At 34.8% G+C, this 23,542-nt stretch overlaps 3 protein-coding genes across 8 annotated transcripts; 2 read left to right on the plus strand and 1 right to left on the minus strand.

The window, feature by feature from the left end:
• Nucleotides 1–3,176: 3,176 nt before the first annotated feature.
• LOC142504733 (uncharacterized) lies at nt 3,177–5,577 on the minus strand. Its single transcript, XM_075617519.1, has 5 exons — nt 5,041–5,577; nt 4,790–4,960; nt 4,143–4,689; nt 3,690–4,060; nt 3,177–3,614 (listed from the first exon to the last, which is right to left on the minus strand). The coding sequence occupies exons 1-5, from the start codon at nt 5,452–5,454 to the stop codon at nt 3,177–3,179; spliced, it is 1,941 nt and encodes a 646-aa protein (XP_075473634.1). The 5' UTR covers nt 5,455–5,577.
• Nucleotides 5,578–6,608: 1,031 nt separating this feature from the next.
• Nucleotides 6,609–17,196, plus strand: LOC142540994 (uncharacterized). 5 transcript variants are annotated; one of them, XM_075647520.1, is made up of 14 exons: nt 6,609–6,688; nt 8,764–9,418; nt 12,460–12,535; nt 12,620–12,676; nt 13,205–13,260; nt 13,792–14,020; nt 14,119–14,205; nt 14,358–14,432; nt 15,512–15,595; nt 15,929–15,993; nt 16,097–16,268; nt 16,354–16,442; nt 16,725–16,839; nt 16,910–17,196. In XM_075647520.1, exons 2-14 carry the CDS (start codon nt 8,811–8,813, stop codon nt 16,949–16,951), a joined length of 1,755 nt encoding a protein of 584 aa, XP_075503635.1. In that variant the 5' UTR covers nt 6,609–6,688; nt 8,764–8,810; the 3' UTR covers nt 16,952–17,196. The 5 variants fall into 5 exon arrangements, with proteins under 5 accessions (XP_075503635.1, XP_075503641.1, XP_075503655.1 ...); XM_075647526.1 differs by having other exon boundaries at nt 6,612–6,716; XM_075647540.1 differs by lacking the exon at nt 6,609–6,688 and adding an exon at nt 6,728–6,853.
• A 2,352-nt stretch (nt 17,197–19,548) lies between these two features.
• LOC142541017 (monooxygenase 2-like) lies at nt 19,549–21,633 on the plus strand. 2 transcript variants are annotated; one of them, XM_075647559.1, is made up of 6 exons: nt 19,549–19,772; nt 19,985–20,134; nt 20,221–20,289; nt 20,406–20,565; nt 20,665–20,890; nt 21,017–21,633. In XM_075647559.1, the coding sequence occupies exons 1-6, from the start codon at nt 19,699–19,701 to the stop codon at nt 21,535–21,537; spliced, it is 1,200 nt and encodes a 399-aa protein (XP_075503674.1). In that variant the 5' UTR covers nt 19,549–19,698; the 3' UTR covers nt 21,538–21,633. The 2 variants fall into 2 exon arrangements, with proteins under 2 accessions (XP_075503674.1, XP_075503679.1); XM_075647564.1 differs by having other exon boundaries at nt 19,551–19,772; nt 20,262–20,289.
• Nucleotides 21,634–23,542: the final 1,909 nt, after the last annotated feature.

The following is a 23,542-nucleotide window of genomic DNA, read 5'->3' on the forward strand; positions in this document are numbered from 1 at the left end:
AGTACATAAAATGATGTGGAGGATATAGATGATATACATGTCGATGATAACGATGTTAACATCCACCACATCGGTGTAGCTCATGATACTGAGACTCATGTTCAAGCTGATACATATTCATTTACCGATGGTTCAAATTTATTTATTGGTCAAATATTTTCAAGCAAGACCGAAGTGAAGAAAGTGCTATCAAAAATTGCTTTGAACTCATCTTTTGAGTTTGAAAGTGTCAAATCTTTTCGAAATATCTATTCGGTTCGTTGTGTGAATAAAGGTTGCAGCTGGAGAATTTGGACTTCAAAACACGATAACTCAACAGATTTTGTGATTCGTACATATTGCAACACACACAATTGTGACATGACTGGAATGCGTAAAAAGCATCGACAAGCCAGCTCATCTATCGTTTGTGATATGTTGGTAGAGAACTTTCGAGGACAACATAAAACACCTCAACCAAAATCTATTATGACAATGATGCGGAATAAGGGGGTTGACATTACCTATTACAAAGCCTTGAAAGGCAAATAACTTGCTCATGATATCTTCACAGGTGATCCTGAAAGAAGTTTTGGTCTTCTACCTTCGTATTTGAAAATGGTCGAGAAAATGAATCCTGGTAGTATAATAGATTTAGTAGTAGATGAGCATAATAGATTCAAGTATTTGTTTTTAGCATATGGTGCATGTGCAAGAGGATATAGATGCATGAGAAAAGTCATATATATTGATGGTACATGGTTGAAAGGAAAGTACGACGGTACTTTACTTGTGGCCTCAGCACAAGATGGAGATTTTCATCAATATCCTTTGGCTTGGGCTGTTGTTGATGTAGAATCCATTGCTTCGTGGAGTTGGTTTTTGACGAAGCTCTTGGAAGTAGTGGTTGATGAGGAAGAGTTGGTAATTATCTCAGACAGACATCCGGGCATCATTGCCGCAGTTGCCAACGTTTAGAAAAATGCACATCATGGTCATTGTATATGGCACTTGTCACAAAATATGAAAATTCGCTGCAAAAATAAGGGTTGTACCGAAATGTTTATGCTGTTAGTTACAAGCAAATCGACTTTGACTTGGAGTACGAGAAGTTTAAGAAAATATATCCCGATGCTGCAAAGTTTTTGAGTGAAAGTGATTCATTGGATCGATGGACTCGAGCACATAGCACAAGATCTCGGTATAATATTATGACAACTAATGGTGTTGAATCAATAAATGCAAGATTGCGTGAAGAAAGACAACTTCCAATCATTGCACTACTAAATTCTTTGCAGACTTTGACTATATCTTGGTTTTCAATGTATCGAAATGCATCCATCGCATCAACAACAAATTTCACTCCAACTGTTGAGTCGATTCTACGTGAAAGGTTTAATATTGGTAGGGCATATCAAGTTTATGAGCTGGGCCGTCTTGAGTTTGATGTTCAAAGTGCTACTAATAGTGATATTGTGGATTTGGAATCAAAGAGATGTACATGTAGAGAATTTGATATTGACAAGATTCCATGTTCACATGCAATTGCAGCGAGTTATTTTCGTGATGTTAATTTATATTCCTTCTGCTCAGAGTATTATTCTGTTATGATATGGTCTTTAGCCTATTCTGAGCCAATTTATCATGTTCTGAATGAGAACGAGTGGCCTCTTGATGATATGTTAGTATTGCCACCTGTGATCAAGAGAAGACGTGGAAGGAAGAAACAAAACAGATTTCCATCCGTAGGAGAATTTGGTAGAAGATATGATTGAATGATTTGTAATTTGTTTGAATTTAAAGACAATCGATTTGATTTTATTAATATGTAATGTGTTTGTGACGAATTTTTAATTTTGTTCGAGGGTGGTCAATAGGTCGAGTAATCGGAAAATTTTTTTAAGTTTGGGTCGCGTAGGCTTGTAAATTGTTTAAATTTTTGGTCGCGTGGGGTCGAGTGATAATGTTAGGGGTTTGGTTTATGGTTTTGTTTAGGGTTTGAGTCGAGTTTGGGTCTCCATGGGTCGAGTAGGTAAGAGATTTTGATTTTTGATCATTTTATAATATATAATTCACTTTTATATGATTAGAATGTAAATATATATATAAAAATTATTTGTGTAAAAATTTTAATATGAGTTATATATTATAATTTAAGTATGTTAGTTAAAAAATTCACAGAAGAATGACAATATGTAGGTTGAATTTATACTCGAATAAAATTCTTAACAAATTTTATAATTCCACTAAAAATCTTAACAAATTTTTTATAATAACATAACAGAACTAAAAAAATTCATTACATATTCACTTTAATGAATTATATCTAAGCATATGAAATTAACTTTAATGAATGTATATATAAGTATATGAAATTAATGTTTATTGTATATAAACATTAACTAATTTTTTTAATTTCACTAAAATTATTTAGTAACAAATTTCATTACATATTAACTTTAATATAGAAGCATATGAAATTAATGTTTATTGTACTCATTTTATGTTTCTCGACCTAAACTCGACCCACCAAATTTCGGTCGCGTCGAGTGTAATCTCGACCCATAATATGTTCGAGTTATTGGATAATTTTAAAAAAATACGTGAACAGTACCCGCGCACCAGCGCACAGGTGCGCGTGCCTGCCAGTAGCAGGCGCGCACCTGCCAAGGGCAGGCGCTGCCGAGAGCTCTCGGCAGGCGTTGCCGAGAGCCGCTGATAGCGATCGGCAGGCGCTGCCGAGAGCTCTCGGCAGGCGCCGCCGAGAGCGCTCGGCAGCGCGGGCGCTGCACGTGTCCCTTCACGTTTTTTCGTGTCTCTTCGGATTTATCTTGTATTTTTTTATTTCCTTAGTATTGTTTGATGATTTATTTTGAATACAAATTATATCAAAAACACATTATATCATTCTTTAGTATTTTTTCATTTCCTTACTGATTTCATTTTGCATATACATTTTAAACAATGAAAATTGGTTTCATGTTTCATTGTTTAAAATAGATACCTACACAACCCAATGAATAGAATCAATTTTCATTGTTTGAAATAGATTGAGTATATGGATCACATACATTAACTAAAAATGAATATAATGTAACTAAAAATCAATATAATGTATCACATAAATGTTTTAATCCAATGACCAGAATTTATCCCAAATACAACAACAACAATAATGCCTAAATTCCTCAATCTTCTCATCGTTGAGTAGGAAAATTTTCTGGCCTAACTATACTCCATCTTTCTGAAGCATCAACACCCAACATATGTGGAAGCATAAGAGACAAAGGGTTAATAAGTTTAAGCAATGTCTTGCCCGACCTATCTACGCTACGGTCTGAATCCATGATTGTGATATTCTTACGGTTAGGCAAAACCTTTAACAAAACCCAATGCCCAGGAAGATGAAAGGGTATCAAAATTATTTTGGCTTTATTCCATGGAATAGCCGGCCACTCACTAATTTCTGCTCTCACATAGGGTATCAAACATTCTATATTATTCTCTCCGCCCTCATTGAAAACACTCGAAACCAGCTGATGAAAATCGATATCCATCAATGACACCTCTTGTGACATTAAATGTGAGTATGTCCTTTGTAGTTGGAGCAAACCTCGACAACATTCTTGAATATGCTGAAAGTGATACAGTGAAATATGTTAATTACTAACTCAATGTAAAAAACAAAAAACAAAAAAGAACAAACTTACGGTCTCAGTCAGCCAAGAAGCAGGTGTCCCCAATACACGAAACCATGAGCTATTGTAGGACGAACACAGCCCACATATCCTCGTATTTTCCATACAAGAATTAATTTCAGCACTTACTCGTGGCCACGATCTATTGGCGAACATTCTAACTCTTTTCTCAAAAGTCAAAGACATCATATCATTCATAACAAGATGACGCAGTTCCTCGTCTGTTATAGGCTCTTCCTCCACTGTGAACAATCTTAACTTATCGCCTGATGTTTTTTCAAAAGCTCGAGTCAAAGACGGATCGCTCACAAGTCGAATATTTGGATCCACCTCATATACTCTCATAAATGGAATATCTTCAAATCTATGCCTTAATGTCTCGCCTTGATCTAAGAGAATAATACATACAATTTGTCATTTTTCATACTCAAAATTAAAAATCATATAAATATTGATAAAACTTACCAACATTGACATTCATCGAAGGTAATCTCCCAATTATACCTTTCAAACTCGATATATCGTCATGCATATTTTTCAATTGATTTTTGATATCGGCTTGGTCATTTTTCAATTGATTTTTGATATCAGCTTGGTCCTTTAGTATCGTCTCAACTTTATCTTCCAAACTTGTGAAACGAAGTTCATACATATCTGCAAAAGATGTATGATCTCTCATGTGAGTCAATGGAGGAGACAATGGAGGAGACAGTGGATTCATGTGTGAAGGACTACGAGATGGCCGAGAAGATTTTCTGACTTTATCTCGAGATGATCTGGAGTATGTATGTGTGAATGGCTGGAGAAACGGTCGATCCTCAGTCTCAGTCTGTACACCCACTTCATCCTCTGGATCACCCAATGGATCTTGAGTGCAAACTACTTTGATACCTTGGCAAATTAACTCCGTAATGCGATTGATTATCACATTATTAGAATCAACAAAATTTCCAGTCATGTAATGTACATACACCAGCTCCTCCGAGGTGGGAATGAGCATCCCCAAAATATCCTATATTAATCATTAACAATAAACATGAAATTAGTTAACGGTTAACAAAAAATATATTAGATAATAAGAAAAATAAATAAAATGAATTTTTTGTATTTACCTTGTTATATACATTTTTAAATGCTTTGTTCATATCATCCATGGAAGGTGAATGGTTTTTACTCCATTTTCTAGTCAACCAATGACACATCCGAGGTATCGGTACATTGGGACCTTTTCGATGTCTGGCGAACACTTGAGCAATTGCTGGAAAATATTCATAGGCCAAAATCTAGCACAGAAAAATAAACACATTATTAGTATGATATAAAATAACAAGGATATTTCATTTAATGAACAATATTTAGTTACCTGTAAAGGATGAATAAATCCACTTATATGGAAGCTGCCGAATCCGCTGAAATCTGGATCATTCCTACGGCGTGCTACCAAATTTTCGTAGCTTCTGAGCTTAGTTTCAAGATCTTTTCTAAGTCCATAAACTACTTCTTCAAAAGCTATTCTACCCCAGGGATAGTTTATAAAACTATCAAAATTATTTACTAATCTAATCCATTCTAAATCCACGGTATCATTTTTATTTTTTCTTTGTCTCCCTAATACACCTACCACAAACAAAAGACATGCCAATTTCACTTTCTCAATATCTATTTCTTCTCCAAAATCATTATCATATTCATCAATTCTATCTATCAAATCCCTCAAACGTATAGAGTAACTCCCACCAAAATGTCTCTCCCTAAATTCATCTTCTTCGGGTATCATAGGATAAACATTTGAACAATTTAAGCCAGTTAACAAACAATACTCTAATAATGAAAATCATAAAGATCGTTTACGATATATCATCCAAAATTCATCACTTCCACTGTCATAACTTTGTCTACTAATCAAAAACCATAACAATTGATTGTAATTGTTATGATCCTTAGCACATAAAATTAAATTACCAAATTGAGTATACTGCACCAAATATTATATCTCTTTCTCATTTAAAATGCTACAATTTTCTTACAGATTTCAATGTATCTTGATCCTAAAGTTAATTTGCATTCAAAGAATTGATTTCTTGCAAGTTTAGCTGGAAAGTAAATCTGCAAAAAAAAAAAAAAAAACAAAACAAACACAAAAGTTATTAGTAGTAAAAATTTAAAATTAAACAATGTTCATGTTTCGTGATAAACATGCCTTCACCACCACTGCCCACCCTTCGCGACCCACAAGACCGAGTCGCGAAGCTTCGCGACCCACACGTCTTGTGGGTCGCGAGCTTCGCGACCCACACGCGAAGCTTCGCGATCCATCACGACCCCTGGGTCGCGAAGCATGGGTAAGCGCGACCCCTGGTCTCGCGAAGCTTGGGTAAGCAAGCTTCGCGACCGATCACAGGGGTCGCGAAGCGGGTCGTGTGGGTCGCGAAGCGTGGGTCTCGCGACCCCTTCGCGATCGATCACGACACAGTGGTCGCGAAGCCGCAACCCTGTCGGTCGTGAAGCGTGAAGCACTCCGTGAAGAGGTTTCACCACCCTTCACCCACCCTGTGTCATGGCAAGATTCAGTAAATTTCATATCTCCAAATAAATTTCTTACCAATACATGATTTTTTCGTGGGATTTGTTGCAGAGGAATTCCTTCTAGACTCATGATTAATTGTTAGCAATATACGCAGGAGAAGATTTTTTGTGAAGAAAGAATAAAATGAGAGTTAGGGTTGAGTTGAGTCGGAAAAGATGAATGAGTCTTTGTACAAGCTTTTTTTATTTAATTAAATTACAAATTTTATTATATATAAAATAAAAATAAAAATTTAAATACACTAAATGAAAAATTAATTTTTAAACAAATTTAAAACAATAGATAAAATAGTAAATTACATTCACTTCTTTTTATTTAATAAACACTTCGTGAATCCTGTTTTCCTCATTTTCCCGAATTCAATCATCGTTCAGCATGAAGCCCTCGACCGTTCTTTGTTAAACCCTCTTGGAGTTCCTCCTCGGTACTTTGTCCCCAAACTTGAATTATAAGTAAAGAAATTTCGCCTGCTTTTTTTATTTGTGGGTTTTTCAAATGTATATTCATTCGAAATTTTCCTGAATTTATGTTCTTCCTCCTTGGATAGACGATTAGTTTTTGCAATTCGATTTCGTCGTAGTTGGAGAAGGTTTCCATCTCCGGAGTGTTCCTTTTTTTCTTCTTCTTGTCTTGTATGCTCACATTGATAAGTATGTTCTCGATCTTTTGTATCCAAGTTTTCCATACTTGTAAGAAACTTGGGAGCTTTGCTGTTTATTTGTTTGTTTGGTGATGTTGTGGTGTGTCAATCTGTAGCATTTTATTTTTTTGTTTTTGTTTTTAGCTGTGCATACTGGCAACTATCATAATTAATTTCATATTATCAATATTTTGAATCTTGGAACCAAATTCGGCAAAAAAAGCACATGTCATTGTTGTCATGAATGATGGTATAATTCGACTTATTTCTATACAAGAATGACAACAATTAAGCTTTTATTGGGTAAGCTGTTTGATTCCTCCAATGTTATGGTGCTAGTCCCCTATCACATTCATCTATATTTAAATGAATTTTATCTTGTTTTATCACTAACCACGGGCTCCCTCTTCCTTGGATAATTTGTTATTTTCCATGTTCTCAAATCACGTTAGGGCATTTATTGTCTGCCATCTTAATCGCTTCTCTCCAAGTTTTTCCTCAATAGACGCAACCCCTACTTTGTCTCTAATGTTTTCATTTCTTATCTTGTCTATCCCTTTCCATACATCCACCTTAACATCATCATCTCAATGTCTCTCATCTTCTGCTCATGGATTTGATTCATAGCCTAACATTTAGCTCCATAAAACATAGCAGGTCTAACCGCTGTTTCGTAAAACTTCCCTTAAGTTTTAGAGATACCTTATGATCACAAAGAATGTCTGACACACTCCTCTATTTCAACCATCATACTTGTATTATATGTAATGCTTCTCTATCAACCCCTTCATCCTTTTGCAAAAAGGATCCTAAATATTTAAGGCTCACTTACAAATAACTCATCTCCCATCTTAATCATTGTTATGCTACGTCCAATAGTGTTAAACTTAAATTCCATATGTTATGTCTTTATTCCACTAAGCTTAAAACCTTTTACTTCTAATGTTTCCTCCAAATTCAAGCTTAGTGTTCACTCCTTCACGTGTCTCATCTACCAAGACAATGCCATGTGCAAACAATATGCACCATGGTAATGTGTCTTGGATGCGTCAAGTGAGTTCATCCGTACTCAGTATAAAACATAGTGATTTAGAGCTTATCTATCATTATAGGAAACTCTTCAGTTAGTCTCCTTGGAGTCTTCACTCTTATCATTTCATCCTCGTATATATCTGTAATTGCTTCAATATACAGTACTATAACACCTTTCTTTACTAAAATGCTCCGCATAATTTCCCTTGGTACACTATCGTAAGCTTTTTCTAGGTTGATGAATACCATGTGTAAGTCTTGCTTAAGTTTCGATACTTTTCAATTAGTTGTCTGAGAAGATGTATAGCTTTTATGGTCAACCTTTCATGCATGAATCCAAATTGATTTCAGGTCGACTTGGTTCCTTCCTTAGTCTTCTTTCTATCACTTTTTCCTAGAGTCTCATGGTATGGCTCATGAGTTTAATGCCTCTATGACTTGCACAATTTTGTACGTCTCCTTTGTTTTTTGTTGAAGAATTAGAATACTTACTTTCCATTGATGAGACATTTTCTTCGTTTTCAATACCATGTTAAATAACTTTGTAAGCCATGAAGCACTCTGTTTCCCTAGGCACTTCCATACCTCTATGGGAATATCATCCTATTCCACTCCAACTTTTTTTTTTCCATTTTTCATCCCTCCTTTTAAAGCATGTTTTACTTCTGCAGTTTTAATTCTCTGATAATAGTTTAAATTTCTATACTCCTCTGACCTATTTAAATTATCTATAAGCAAAGCTGGTAACTTATACCTTCATTAAAAAGTTGATGAAAATACTTGTTTATGTGTTTTAGATTTTAATATTTTATTGGTGTGTGCTGCAGATAATTGGTTGTGGTAAAGTGTTACTCTATTTATTTGTTGATCTAGAATGGATTTTGATGAATACGAGTATTTGGAAAGTACTGTTGAAAATCCCGAGAAGGAACGGTTGGAGCTTAAGGTAAATGGCGATGATGATATGATTGAGTTTGAAGAGAAAGATCTGAGTCGGAAGCTGAGGCAAAGAAATAATGACTATGATCGTGATGATTATAGTCGCCCATCTAAGCATCCTAGGGCAGGGAAAGATGATACTTCTAACCCTGAAAAAAACAGGGTATCTCATCATGGTTTATCTTCAAGAGATGAAGAGATTGAGAAAGACAAGAATAATCTGAATCTCAGAAACAGAGACAAGGAGGAAGGGAGCGGGAAAGAGAGAGGCAGGAACAGGCACCGTGAAAGAGAAAGAGAGAGGGAGAGAGACAAAGAAAATGATCGGAACAGGAACAAAAGAGAACACATCCAAGGCTTTGAAGGGGTAACTAAAAGGGAAGGGGAGCAAGATAGGTTGAACTTGAGGCAGAGCGACAGGTTTTCAAAGAGGCTTCAAGATGAACAGGAAAGGGAGGGTAACGATAGGCAACTTAGTGTGGATAAGGATAATAAGGAAAGACGTGTCGATAGGGAATTTGCAGATCGAGATCGTGACACCAGGTAAACTTAAGTTCCTAGCTCTTTAGTATAAAATTATAAATATGGACTGTTTAACTTGATATTCATATAAAATTATAAACATGGACTGTTTAACTTGGTATGCATTATGAACTATAGATTTTTTACACGTATCTTTGTTTTGTGCATTAAGCTGCTTTATATGGAATATATTACTAGATCGACCTTGCTGATTTACATGGTATTCATACCGCCAATATTTCTCTCAAATTTTTCTGGAATAAGTTATGTATAACGGATGTCAGGTTATAAAATGGATAGCAGACAGTAAATAAAATCTTAGCAATGGGTTTCTAATTTAATATTGTAGTTTTTAAAATGATTTAACAAATTAATGTGAATGGAGGGGATTTACCTTATTAAGGTAAACACCTGTACTAAATGACTAAATCAGTTTTGTCATTTAGAATTGTAAAATTCAATGCATGGTGATTCCACCATTCACACTGGCGACATTACCGCAGCTAAGTAAAAACCTTTACCTTGTGCTCTGTCAGTTGAATAGCCTATTGCCGATTGCACAAGCAGGCTTTGTTATTCTTTTTCTTAAAATATGCATTTCTGTATGTATATAATTTTTTTCAGATTTACGATGTTCTATTTTATATATAAAAAAAATTCAAATAACGTGGCTAATTCTAATATTCAGTTAATTTAAAGCGGCTGTATGTGACATTTTTTACTACCTGTTTTATCCTAAAGTGAAATATTTTTCCTTAGTTTTTCTAAAAATCAACAGATGAAGCCTGTGCAGGCTTCAAGCTGGAGTATATGGGACCGGGGTTGCCTGTAAAAATTGTATTTCTAGGTCTATGAGAACGGGTATAGTTATAGTTTAATTTCGATGAACAAACTGGAAATTCATATCATGCTGGAAACAAAGCCAATGATTAATTGTCTAAATTTTGTTAATTTTTTTGTCTACATTCACATCTACCAAAAATTATACACAGCGAATAAAAAGTTACAACAACAATCCACTTACTCTTGTAGAAAAATTATCGAAAATAATATTTAATGGATACCTGATGGAGTTCGGAAATAATTTTTTTTTAATGATTCCCGTTTATCACCAGCTGCTTCAAATGAATTGAATAAGAATTAGGTACGTTATTCGAGAATTTAAAAAGAATTTAAAACTCTTAAATCCGAATTTACCTGGTAAAATTAGGTTAAATTCCTAAATACAGTTATTTGTGTCTTTAATTTGTATTCTCAGTGCACATATTTTCAGAAAGTTTATATAGAACTTGAATAAAAAGATTCAAGAAATGTATGTTGAAATCTCGAATAAAATATTGAGAGAATAACCGTCTATATGTCCACTGAAAGCCTCTTGAAAAAATATTTTTAAAGTCAAAGGTGCTTCGGTGACTTTAAAATAAAGTTGCCTGGACCTTTAGAATACTGCTGCCCATGCGAATGCTGGGCGGACCACCGGGCCAACCTTTTTGAAGTGTATGCAGGTTAATTATTGATTTTTTTAATAAAAAATATAAAGCTACAGCAAACAGCACAAGACTTGACTAGAATAATTATGCATTGAATTCTGCCCTTATTGATGGATGAACTGATTCTACCATTTTAGTAAGAAGGTTCACCTTATTTTGGTGAAACCCCTCGATATTTTGTTAAATCATTTTAAATTTAATAATATTGAATTGAAACCTTAACAATGGTCTAGATCATTTTTCAAACCTATAAAGTACCCAAGATACTACCAACGACAGGGCCACACCAGAAGTCCCATTGCAACAAATGTGAGGTCTGTAGAATTCGATACTCTATACCCGTCGAATGAAAAACTAACAATGAGATTCCAACACATTTGATCGACATGGTCCTAATGCCAACAGCTTTGATCCACAACAGTGTCAAACACCAAGGCAATATCTTCTTCCAGAAGATCTAAAATTATGAGTGTTCTTAACTGATGGTGTGGTGGCAAACAGTGGGGAATTTTATGGCAGCAGCATTTAACTGGAAAATCGGCACTAACAATGGTAAAGCAGTAAGGTGCTACAGTGAGGAGCCCGACACTTGGAGAATAATTGCCTGCGTTGTTGACAGAAACTGGTGGCAGAACAGTATGAAAGTATGTATTTGGTCTATGTTTGTCGAGAACAGATGACATGTACTTGGTCGGGCACTCAGTGGGCTTGACACACCAAAATACTGACATGGATGGAAATGGGGGATACGTGATGGGCTATAGATTTACTTGGGTCTTTTCGGATGAAAATGATTGTTATTTTTCTGCTTTCTTATTGGTCATTAGATGTGCTCATTGACTTGAAAGGTTGTGTACTTAAGTCTTTTCAGTGGAAGTTTCTCTCTCCCCCTCCCCTTTGAAGACTTGTCACGCATAATATTTCCGTTTTATTGGTTGAAAGCAGCATCTAAATCATGATGATTGATGCTTGATTTTTTATGGATTATGGATTTTATGAGTGTTTATATATGTGTACCTGAAATTGTCATTGCTTGTCAGTGTTGCTGTACCCTTTTTCTAATTTAGCTATGCCTATGATTTACTTATTTTGCACTTTCAAGTAAAATATTGTTCTTTAATATGGTGGTGCCAAATGTAACATTAGGTTTGCCATAGAGGGACAGGCCCGTTGTTAGTTCAATGCCTGAAGTTTTTCCGTGTTCACATTTCTCTTAATTGCCACTTTAATCCCAGGTTGGTCTTATTGCTTAATCATCCAGAAGTTTCTTGTTTGACCAAATGTACAATAGCTGTACAGCATATTGACTCTCTGGAGTTGCCTGCAGGATTATGATCTTGGCTTTGGCCTCTTTTAAGCATACTGGAGAAAATTTTACTCACATTTTGGAATTACTCTCTTTTATAAATGTGGAACCTTCCACTTGATTGATTACTTTGTAAGGAGGAAAGCATTTACTCATACTTGGCTATGCCGTTTGTCCTGGGTGCTGATTATGGGTTAACTAGCAAGATTATTTTTATTAATGTGGAGGTGTATATCTTTAATTTTCAAGTTTTTCTTGTTCTACAGAAGATACAAACAGAAAAAAGAGGAAGGGGCAGTAGCTGATCCTGAACGAGATCAAAGGACAGTTTTTGCTTATCAGGTTGTTGAACCACAAAATAAGCATTTCTCTGTTGTTTGCTTATATCTGGAAGCTCTCTAACTCAGCCTCTTACAATTTCCGTAGATCACTTTGAAGGCAAGTGAAAGAGACGTCTATAATTTCTTCTCTAGGGCTGGCAAGGTTGTCCTTCTTGTTTGATGAGTTATTTTATGTGTTTTATTCTTGTTAAAAGGTTGACTTACAATTGCTTTTTGGTCTTGTGATGCATTATGCTGTTGCGTCATTACCACCTAAGTAGCAAAATAGTTATGTTGAACTAATATTGGGTTAACATATTGTTGCTCTCTCTAAGATATCTATCTATAGAAAAACTATGTATAACAAAGCAAATGAAGCTTACCATGCAAGCTAGATTTTTATTTTGTTTATCCTTTAAGTATGAATTATTGGGCCCTCGTTGGGCTAAGGAAATGCAAGTGCCTGGTTCCTTGGAGAGTTCATCGTTTTTTCCCCATTTGGAGAGTTTTGATTTTGTTTTTACTTCTTTTTGATATAAAACTTCAGCAAACCTTCATGCTCTTACTTTTTATTATTTAGAAGTAACGTATTTCCACATCAGGTTATGAGGTCGGAGATGGACAGTTAGAGCAACAGTTTTTTTTTAACATTTTTTTTGCTAAAACAGTAGTTTTGATTTGATGTTTCTAGGTCAGAGATGTACAGCTAATAATGGATCGCAATTCCAGACGCTCCAAAGGATTTGGGTAATTATCGCTTTTTAGATATGAATCCTGGAAAGTAACGTCATGTCCTACTGCATTTGACTAAGATACAGTAGAATTATTTTTCATGTTTATGGCTGGTTGTCTGGCAGTTTACTTTAAATTAGTCTCATGTATGTTGCTTGAGTTTGAGGTTTCACTTTGTAATTTAGAACCACAGGTACAGCTGAGAATGTCTAATTTCGAGAATAAGTTTGGTAAAGTCCCTTTGGACTGAGATTAAACTGGTTAACATGAGAATATGAATCATTTTTCGGTTTTCCCAATATTTTTGAAACTCCGTAAGCGTACGAGATACATTTTGATTCAACTGATTTTTGTTGTAGATGATTATCAAAACTGTCATTTTAAATGTGATACATTTTATGTATTTCCATCTAGATGTTGCAGAAAATGTGTCCGGTCATAGTTAACTGTACTCTAATATTATGAGTTATGCATAAATGTGTGAGCATGTCTTTTTCTGTCTCATAGATTCCTGATTTTGTACCTTTTATTATGTATATTTTTCAGATACATTGAATTTTATGACGTCATGTCAGTTCCCATGGCTATAGCTCTCTGTGGCCAGCATCTTCTTGGCCAGCCAGTGATGGTTAAACCATCAGAGGCTGAAAAGAATCTTGTTCAATCTACTCCTGTTGCTTCTGGTGAAGGTGGACTTGGTCCATATTCAGGGGGAGCTAGAAGGCTGTATGTTGGCAATCTGCCAGTCACTATCAAAGAAGATCAGCTTCGCCAGGTGTTTATCTTTTTTGTTGTGATTTAAATGGTTTAATTTCTTAGGCTATTCTATTTTATGAATTTAACTATGATTCACGTTTTGGGCATGAATTTTAGGTGTTTGAACCTTTTGGAGCTGTCGAACTTTTGCAGATGCCCACTGACCTAGGGACTGGGAATTGCAAGGGTTATGCATTTATACAGGTGATTTTGGTTTGCTTACGCTATGCATCGACTTTGATTGTGGCAGCCTGAGGACATTTATACTTCCAGTATGCTGTTCCAGGTGCAACATAAAGTTGTCGTCATATAGACAAGCTCGCAGCAAATACCTATCTAACATTGGTTCTCTGCAGTTTACACGTCTAGAAGATGCAAATGCTGCTCAAAATCTAAATGAGCAACTGAAGATTGCAGGTCGAGTAATCAAGGTAATGAAATTTCCTATATTCCTCTGCATTAAAATTTTCGATCCCAGAGAGATGTCTAGGTGTTTTCTCTGTTTCTGTTCTATCTTGAAGGATGATCAGATGTAAATAATTTCACTCTTTTGAGTGGTGAACATATTGGAAAGGGTTTAGTGTCATTCGGAATTTAGATTTCTTGTGGCAAGATAATACCCAGAGTCTTTTGCACATCATTTTTGGGTATTATTGGCCTCATTTCTAACTGATTGTGAAAATTACCAGTGATCGGCATTTGTTTAGTACAGGCTTCAGTCACAATAGGAAACTTTGATACATACTTTTCATTCTCATCTCATTTGTTATTTGTCTAAGGAGAGTAGGTACAAACTACTGGTTCTTTTTCTTTTCCATGTATAAAAATGCTTGTGTGCGTGTATGACTGAAGTTGGAAAGCCGAAAGCATGTAACCTTTTATACCCGTAGTGTTAGGTTGGAAAGTATGTAATCTTTTATTGTCATGGTATTAGAAGGGGTAGATAACTCAATTACGTCTGGCCAAGTGCTGGTAAATTCATTTACTAGAAAATTGAATGGTTTCTTTAACTTAATTAATTGTTGGAGCATCCATATTTATATCAATGTGGTGTCTATGGATGATTCTACTTTTTAGATTGGGAATCTTTTATCTCAATCTTCATGTTTGTCCCATAATTCTGGATGTGATTCTTCTTGCTTGTTATTCTTGTGCAGTTTCTTGTATTTAATAATTTCTTGAATTTGTACAAAGTTGGGTTCAGTTTTGCGGTTGCTGAGAAGTGTGTTGAACAGCATCTCATTGAAACTTCTGACCATGAGGTCTCATCCTAATATTTTTATCGTTATATATTGTTGACCTACTGAAGCATGTGAAGCTTTGGTATCACGAGTCCTTTTTTTACTGTCATCGATTGGTATTCAAATGCGGTATAGTCTAAGTATTTAATGTGATATTTATAATGTGCTTTTCTATCACCTTTGCATTATTTTAGTACGACTAGACAGTTTATGCACTGTACTGGAAATGCTTTTAGTAGAATTGTTTTTGGGTTTTTCTCTGTTTGTAGGTTTCTGCTGTCACAGACCAATTTGGTATCCACAATGATGGGGCAAATATTACTGATCTTGATGATGACGATGGCAGTGGCTTGGTTAGTTTGTTTGAGCACATTCATATTTTGCTTTCTAGTTACTATATTTGCTTGTGATTGCTTACTCTCGCTCTTCTGCCCTTTATATTGTGATAATTCTTTTAACTTGTCACAGATTGATTGCAATTTTTTTTTTCATTCTAACACCTACTACTTAGCTTTCATAACTTCTGAGCATCAACATAATTTAGCAGTTTTTTAGAATTCTGTGAACTTGTGTCTGCTTATCCTGCGAAATCATTTCTCTGTTGAAATTAACTGTCTCATTGCCGTATGATTTATTTATTTATATTTCAATTCTCAAAATGCTGACCTTTTCTCTTTGGTTGGCAGTCCTTGAATGCCCAGTCTCGAGCGCTACTCATGCAGAAATTGGACCGCACCGGAACTGCATCAAGGTTTAATACCATTCTATTTGCGATTTACTTGTAGGGTTTGATGCAGAAATTATTTACACTTTCCCAGTATAATCGGTTCATTTGGCTCTCCTGTTGTTGATAGCCCTGGCCTTTCTTTACCATCAGCACCGATTGGATCATCTTCTGCTCATGGGCCTCCTGGTTTGGCTGCTGCAGTTCTTTCTATTCCTGCTGTTACAGGTCCAGCCATAGATGCTGTTGGTGTTCCCAGTGAATGTCTGTTGCTGAAGAACATGTTTGACCCAAACTCTGAGGTTTGTTGAGCTAATCTTATTCTGCATTGCCTTTTCTTATTGGTTGTTGGGATCAAGAAACATCTTGATTGTTCCTTGATTGCAGGCAGAGACAGACTTTGATCTGGATGTAAAGGAAGACGTGCAGGTTGAATGTTCGAAGTTTGGAAAATTAAAGCATATTTATGTGGACAAGTAAGTTATTGTCTTAAGCTCTTGGATTTTGGGTTGTCATTCCTATAAATTCGTGCCTTCATTGTTCTTTCGTTTAGACACGGAATTTCTTGATTGCGAAACTATGATTACTTTCTAAAGTTCAAATTCGATAATGGTAACTTTCGACATACACAAATTAATCCTTATTCCTACACATTCATTACAATGTTGAAGCTTTAAGACACTTTACTAAATCCCTCAGATTTGGCTGGAAAATTCACTTGGTGTGGTTTTCTTTTTCCGTTTTTTGTTGGCTGGTAGGAATTCTGCTGGGTGTGTATATCTGAAGTTCGAAAATACTCAATCTTCAACTGCTGCACAACGAGCACTCCACGGTAGATGGTTTGCTGGAAAGATGATCACAGCCTCATTTATGGTACGTGTTGTCTTTTCCATTTCTTTAACTTGTTCAAACGCCAGCTAATATCTTTATCGAATCCATGCAGGTTCCCCATGATTATGATGCTAAAATTCCTGATAGCACCTAGAAAGCATCGTTTCTGAAAAAAAATTTGGTCTTGTACGTAAAAACTGTATCTCATTTTATATACTTTTGTGATACCAATCAAGAAACAACTTTGTAAGGCCGTTTTTATCATAACTTGAGAGCTTTTAATTTATTTTTATCAGTGGTGAGACTCAGTGGCAAGTTAATGTATGAATTATCATTCCATAGTTGATGTATGAATTGTTTTAGTATATTGTCAACTAAGCTTCTGTGATTTTTATGTTTTGTTGTGCAATAATTTCTTCGTTCCAGTTCTGAGAATTATGGTATTATTTGTTCCTATTGGGACTGCTCAATTGGTTCATTCTTGATGGTTGGCGTACCCTTTTCGATCATTCTCCAACTTTACTTGTATGCGTCAAGTCCTTGTTTCAACAGCTTGGACATTTAGTTCTTTGTTTTAATTGTTGGAAATAACATACAACAATTCCAGGTGTTTATGAAATTAAGTTTAATAACTTTGTACGCTTGGTTATTTGGATGAGAGAAGCGAGATTTGTCATAAGAGATACATGTATCTTTGTTACACGTGTATAAGAACATGTACAATGGTCTATAAAACCAAGCGATGAAGTGCGTGCTTCATCGGCCTGTGCATAATTTAATTCATGTGTTTATTAAGTAAAGTTATATACGTGTTAAATAATAAATTTTCGTTGCTGTGTTGTGTGCAGTGTTGACAACACCGAACACAACACTCAATTCTGATATACCAATTTTTAATATTTATTTTATGTTACTTTATGCGCAATAATTCTTTCATTATCAAATAAAGTTTGATAACTATAAGTTTGGTTCTTTGGATAAGACAGAGTGAGATTTGTAATAAGAGGTACATGTATCTTTGTTGCACGTGTATAAGAGCATGTACAATGGTCTATGAAACCAAGCGATGAAGTGCGTGCTTCATCGGCCATTGCAATTCCTAGCCCTCCAAGGGGCGACGATGTGGTCCAATGTGGGTGGACCGCATGCGTAGAACTTTCCTTGCGGTCAAGTGTCCACCGTATTTGTTTTGTTTTGTTTTTTTAAAATTTTTAAATTTAATTTTAAGTAAATCAACTACCATAAAAAAAAAAATAAATAAAAATTGCTGGAACGATCTGGTCGTTGCATATCAGCGGCCAGATCAATTCTAGCTTTTAAAAATAAAAAATCAAAATTTTAAAAATCATAAAAAAATTCGAAAAAATGGAAAAAAAATACCAACTACCATATTTTTTAAATCCAAATATACTCCTATAAATTGACTTCATTACACATTAAAAAATCAATCGGTAATTTATTTAGTTCATTTTTAATTAGATTTAATTATTTCTAATTTTTTCATTACGTGTAAGTTTTTAAATTTTAATTTGTTATAATTATGTGCAATTTTCTTTTAGATTTTTTAAATAAATATTATTGAATGAAATAAAAAGAATTAATATTTCAACATCATCTCACCACTATGTATGAACGTGACATGAAATCACAACATTGACATTAGCATGAGATCTCTCCAACTTTATCTCACCGATGTAAATGCTCTAAGAGGTATAAGAAAATGAAAGACAAAAAAAAAATATAAATTTAAAAGTAATTAAATCAAAATAATTTTGAAGCTATAAACAATACATTCTTTCTCTTGAATTTAATTTCTAAAAAAATACAAAAAGTATAAAAACTTAGTTTCATACTATATTTGCCTCATATTATTTATTTTATTGATTGCAAGTAAAATCCAATTTATGTGCACAGACGAATTGTTGTATTTTTAAAAAAATATATTGGAGGAAAAAAAAAATTGACATTTAGCTAAAATAAAAAATTTGTGTGAGACGGTCTCACGAGTCGTATTTTGTGAGACTAATATCTTATTTGGGTCATCCATGAAAGAGTATTACTTTTTATTGTAAATATCGGTAGGGTTGACCCATCTCACAGATAAAGATTCGTGAGACCGTTTCACAAAAGACCTACCGTCTCACAAGATACCTACTCTTAGCTAAATAATCAGTTTTAAAATTTGAACAGAAAACAATGTTTGAAGAGTCGGAATCAAGTGCCAAATCTTTGTCCAAAAAAAAAAAAAAATGCCGTGTTGGTCCCACGTGCGGAATTTGAGATAATAAATCCCGAAAATAAAGAATAAATTGGACACCGAGATTTACGTGGAAAATCCCTAAAAATTATTAGGGTAAAAACCACGGGCAAAATGAAAAGAATTCCACTATAATATTTTACGATGTACAACTCACTCACTGTGTTTCCAAAGAGAACACACATTCTCTTAATATAGGAGAATTAAACACCTCACAAATATTATAAAACTAATAGGATGAGAGAAAACTCGAAAAAGAAATGATTTGAAACGAAGGAATGAAGCTCTGTTTATAGAACTTTCGTGTGAAAACTTCTTATTATAATTTTATCAAATTGTGCCGACCACGTTTTTCAAAAGTTTTGCCTACTTTTTCTGAAAAGTCTTTGCCGACACCAAGATTCCTGACTACTTGGGGACCATGGACAACTGGGTGTCATGTATCAAACATTGAATAATTGGGATAATAGGACGGGATAGTCACATGCAGCAAACGGTGTCGTTGTCATACCCATCGGGGGATTTGTTCATGCCATCCTATGGTTACTACCCAACCATGAATCCAAGGACAACAAAGACATTAGAGCCAACTTCAAGTGTATATATATTGTGGAAGAGTAAGACTCAAATATGATATAATAAAGATGGAAGCTGTGGAGGGTGTAGTGATTGTTGGCGCTGGAATTGCTGGCCTGGCAACAGCCTTGGGGCTTCACAGGTATCTTTGACATTTATTCAAAAAATTAGGAATAGAGAACTAGCCTCTAGAAAAATTTGGAGTTTAACTTCTCAACATAATATATCGCCTTTATTTACTATATTTAACCAAACCAAAAACAATAGAGAACGAATGTAGTTCGATCTGTCACATAAAAAAAACATTGTCCAACATCAACACATAAATTATATATTTGTTTTCATTGTTCACAGGTTGGGAATCCGGAGTTTGGTGTTGGAATCAGCAGAATCCTTGAGAACAACAGGATACTTTATTGGAACGTGGCCAAATGCTTGGAAAGCAATAGATGCACTTGGTGGCATTGGGCAGATCCTTCGTGCAAAACACACACAGCTTACTGGGTCTAACCGAGTGTTAATTTTCCAAAATGGCCCATATTGTTTGTCTTGTTGGTCTCTGAAGAATCATTCGTTTCCTTCTTGTGCAGCATCATGACTGCATCTTTAACTTCTGGTGATATCACTGCAGACATGCCTGTTAACCCCACAGAGTCAGAGTAAGGGCTAATGGCTTTCTGGTCAAATGATTATATTTTAAAAGCCATCAATCAGGTCAGAGTGTGATCTTTGTTGCAAGATTTGTTTTGTTCATATCAATGGTAGTGATATGCAGGGGTGACTTGTACGTGGTTAATAGAAAGACGCTGCTAGAAACACTGGAAAATGAACTTCCAATGGGGACAATTAAGTATTCCTCCAAAGTGGTTCAAATTCAAGATTCAGATGGCTTCAAGTCTTTACATCTAGCTGATGGTACCATTCTAAAAGCCAAGGTAGGATCCATATTAGTTTTCATTCTTGGGGGACGACAAAAATGTTACTACTATCTGAGAATGAAATGAAATACTAAACTGTGTTATTTGTGTAAGTAGGTGTTGATTGGGTGCGATGGAGTGAACTCTATCGTGGCAAAATATCTAGGCCTCAGTGAAGCTTCTTCTGCAGGCCGACCAGTGGTCAGGAGCTTCGTAGAATTTAAGAACGGTCATGGATTGGAACCTAAGCTTATGCTATTCTTCGGAAAGGGTGTCAAATTTGGTGTCATACCATGTGATGATCACATCATTTACTGGTTTTACTCCTTTCGTCTCCCTCAAGGTGTAATATGTATACAAATGTTCTTTCAAATGAAAATTTAAGCTTGAAGTTAATAAACCTTGAAAGCAATTTCTTTTGTTTCTCGTTCGTTTTCTGAAATTGTACTTCCCAAAAAATATGGTGCAGACAAAGAAATAGTGGAGGATCGACTGAAGCTGAAACAACATATCATGAACACTCTTGGAAAAGTTCCTGATAAGATCAGAAGCTTGATTGAAGAAACTGATGCAAAAAATCTGGAATATGCCCCCATAAGATTTAGACATCCTTGGAATCTGCTGTGGGGAAACATAAGCAAACAAAATGTTTGTGTTGCCGGCGACGCGTTTCATCCTATGACTCCTGATTTAGCCCAAGGGGGTTGTTTGGCACTTGAAGACAGTATCGTTTTGGCCAGGGTTCTAGCCGCCGCCTTGAGAGGAGAACCCCGAGAGAATGAGCAGCAAAGAATCCGAAAAGGGTTGGAAAATTATTCCAAGGAGAGGAGATGGAGAAGCATTGATCTTGTTTGGTCAGCATATGTGTCAGGTTCAATACACATATGGGATGGGGCTGTGTTGAATTTTATTAGAGACCGTGTATTGGCTAAGTTCTTGGCTGGCCTTTTCCTTAAGAAGGCTGCTTTTGATTGCGGCAAACTTACTTAATTAGCAGCAACAACGTTCGATAAAAGTCGTCTTTCTTTGAAATGTAACCAATAAACATCCTCAGGAAATTATGATGTCTTGTTTTGATTGTTAAAAGCTCGAGTATTTACCATGGCAGTATACAAACATTGTTATAAACATGCTCAATAAATCACATGCTTCAAAAATGTTAATCACATAGATAAAAATCATTGGAAGCCATATTGACAACAAGCTTAGAACTTGTGTTTTATATCTCATGAAAAATGATGTAGCTCATCTAATATACTATTGGTCGTAGACTTCCATTATTTTGTATAAAATAATAATAAAATAATTTGGTGACTTCGAAGAGAGTATAATGAAAATATAATTTAGATACAATCATGACATCTAATAAATAAACAAATATTTTTTTCTTATTTTTTTAATCCATAACTTTTAAATAGAAATATAATTTTGACCAAGTATGGAGTAATTTTGTGGTGCTCACTAAATTTTAGGTATCAAAAGTGTTGATAAAATATTGTAAACTAAAAAATTGTAGTAAATTTTAAAGACGATAAATAAGTCATATTTATAACGTAAATCTATCTCTTTCCGTATATTTTTATCGTTATATAATTAATCTAAATTTATAATATTTTTTACATGATTTTTGAAAATAATAAATATAATGATCCAGTCTTAGTTATGGATAAAGTATCAGTTTAAACATGATTATGGTGTTAATTATTGAACAAAATGGAGTAATTATTCAGCAGCTTGTTCGGAACCACCGAAGTTGAGATCGGAACTGCCGATGCTCAGTTCGGAACTTCCGGCCAGATCGGAGCTTCCGAAGGCATGTGTCCAATGAGGTGTCAAGATGAGCATGACATAGTTGCATGGCCTGTTCGGAGCTTCCAAACCTGAGTTCGGAGAGACAACTTGGATTTCATAATTTTCACACCATTTAACTTTCTCTCTTGATTCTTGGAGATCCGATGAATTAGGACATTCTAGGTACATGTCTTGATGATTAGTGTTTTAGCTACAGCTTATGTTAGTGGCTACACATCATGCCGTTTAGACTTAGACTGAGCATGAGATCCTAGACTTGATCCCAGACTATTAGTTCACGAGTCACGTATTGTATATAAGTTTGCATACTCTTGCTTTATGTACGGGACGATTTGTCGCTCAAATCCTTATTAGACAGACTAGATGGACATGACAATGGCTAGGAGAACCAGTTGTACATAGAGGAGGTTTATTTTCAGTTGTTATTTGGTTTTATGGATTATACGATATGCTTGTATAAGATCTGTTCTAGTTTGATGGGATTGTATAACCGCTTAAGTTATGTTTCTACTGTTTATATTAAGATTATGTTGTGCTAAAGTTTATCTCTTATAACAATATCAAAAAATAAATAAAAGTTATAATTAAAATTTTAATATAAATTGAAAGAGTTTGCTTTACCCAACTCCCATTTTGCTTGAAAGGTGAAAAGGAAAAAAATTATATATATTTGCTTGAAAGGTGAAAAGGAAAAAAATTATATATAAAAATGATATATAATTGATTAAATTTTATAAAAAAAAACTTTCATAAATCATCGAGATTTGAAATTGAACATTTTGTTAAATTACTTAGTTTTTAATAATAAATATGAAAGAAATATTTTTTTGTACGAAATAAGTACTAAATTAATTAATATGTATATCATATTAATATCACAATGAGTATACATCATATATATGAACAAATTTCTAATTATAAGCTAAATGTATAATATAAAGGAAGAAATTCGAAAACTTCAAAATTAGTTCCAAATTTAAGACCATGTTAAGCTAAAATGTGGTATCACTCCAGTCATTAACGAAAGTTCATGTAGAAAGTATTTATTCAATCAAAATTCATCGTGTACCTGAAAGTTTGCCGACGTATACGACAATATTCAAATTTCGCAATTATGGCAAATGCATACTCGTGAGTAAGCCTGTGAAGTGGACCCTTTTGATGTAAGAGCCTGCAGTTGCCG

Source organism: Primulina tabacum, chromosome 1 (genome assembly GCF_025594145.1).
Source record: "Primulina tabacum isolate GXHZ01 chromosome 1, ASM2559414v2, whole genome shotgun sequence".
Classification (NCBI taxonomy): Eukaryota; Viridiplantae; Streptophyta; class Magnoliopsida; order Lamiales; family Gesneriaceae; genus Primulina; species Primulina tabacum.

What these genes read in the sequence shown, in the direction of transcription:
- LOC142504733 (XM_075617519.1), bottom strand. Translation starts at nt 5,454, where the DNA reads ATGATACCCGAAGAAGATGAATTTAGGGAGAGACATTTTGGTGGGAGT. An exon ending in TTCGATGAATGTCAATGTTG is followed by an intron (nt 4,061 to 4,142) that starts GTAAGTTTTATC and finishes TCTTAGATCAAG; the next exon opens with GCGAGACATTAAGGCATAGA. An exon ending in CTTCTTGGCTGACTGAGACC is followed by an intron (nt 3,615 to 3,689) that starts GTAAGTTTGTTC and finishes TATCACTTTCAG; the next exon opens with CATATTCAAGAATGTTGTCG.
- LOC142540994 (XM_075647520.1), top strand. Translation starts at nt 8,811, where the DNA reads ATGGATTTTGATGAATACGAGTATTTGGAAAGTACTGTTGAAAATCCC. An exon ending in GATCGAGATCGTGACACCAG is followed by an intron (nt 9,419 to 12,459) that starts GTAAACTTAAGT and finishes CTTGTTCTACAG; the next exon opens with AAGATACAAACAGAAAAAAG. An exon ending in TGTTTGACCCAAACTCTGAG is followed by an intron (nt 16,269 to 16,353) that starts GTTTGTTGAGCT and finishes CCTTGATTGCAG; the next exon opens with GCAGAGACAGACTTTGATCT.
- LOC142541017 (XM_075647559.1), top strand. Translation starts at nt 19,699, where the DNA reads ATGGAAGCTGTGGAGGGTGTAGTGATTGTTGGCGCTGGAATTGCTGGC. An exon ending in ACAGCCTTGGGGCTTCACAG is followed by an intron (nt 19,773 to 19,984) that starts GTATCTTTGACA and finishes CATTGTTCACAG; the next exon opens with GTTGGGAATCCGGAGTTTGG. An exon ending in GTACCATTCTAAAAGCCAAG is followed by an intron (nt 20,566 to 20,664) that starts GTAGGATCCATA and finishes TTGTGTAAGTAG; the next exon opens with GTGTTGATTGGGTGCGATGG.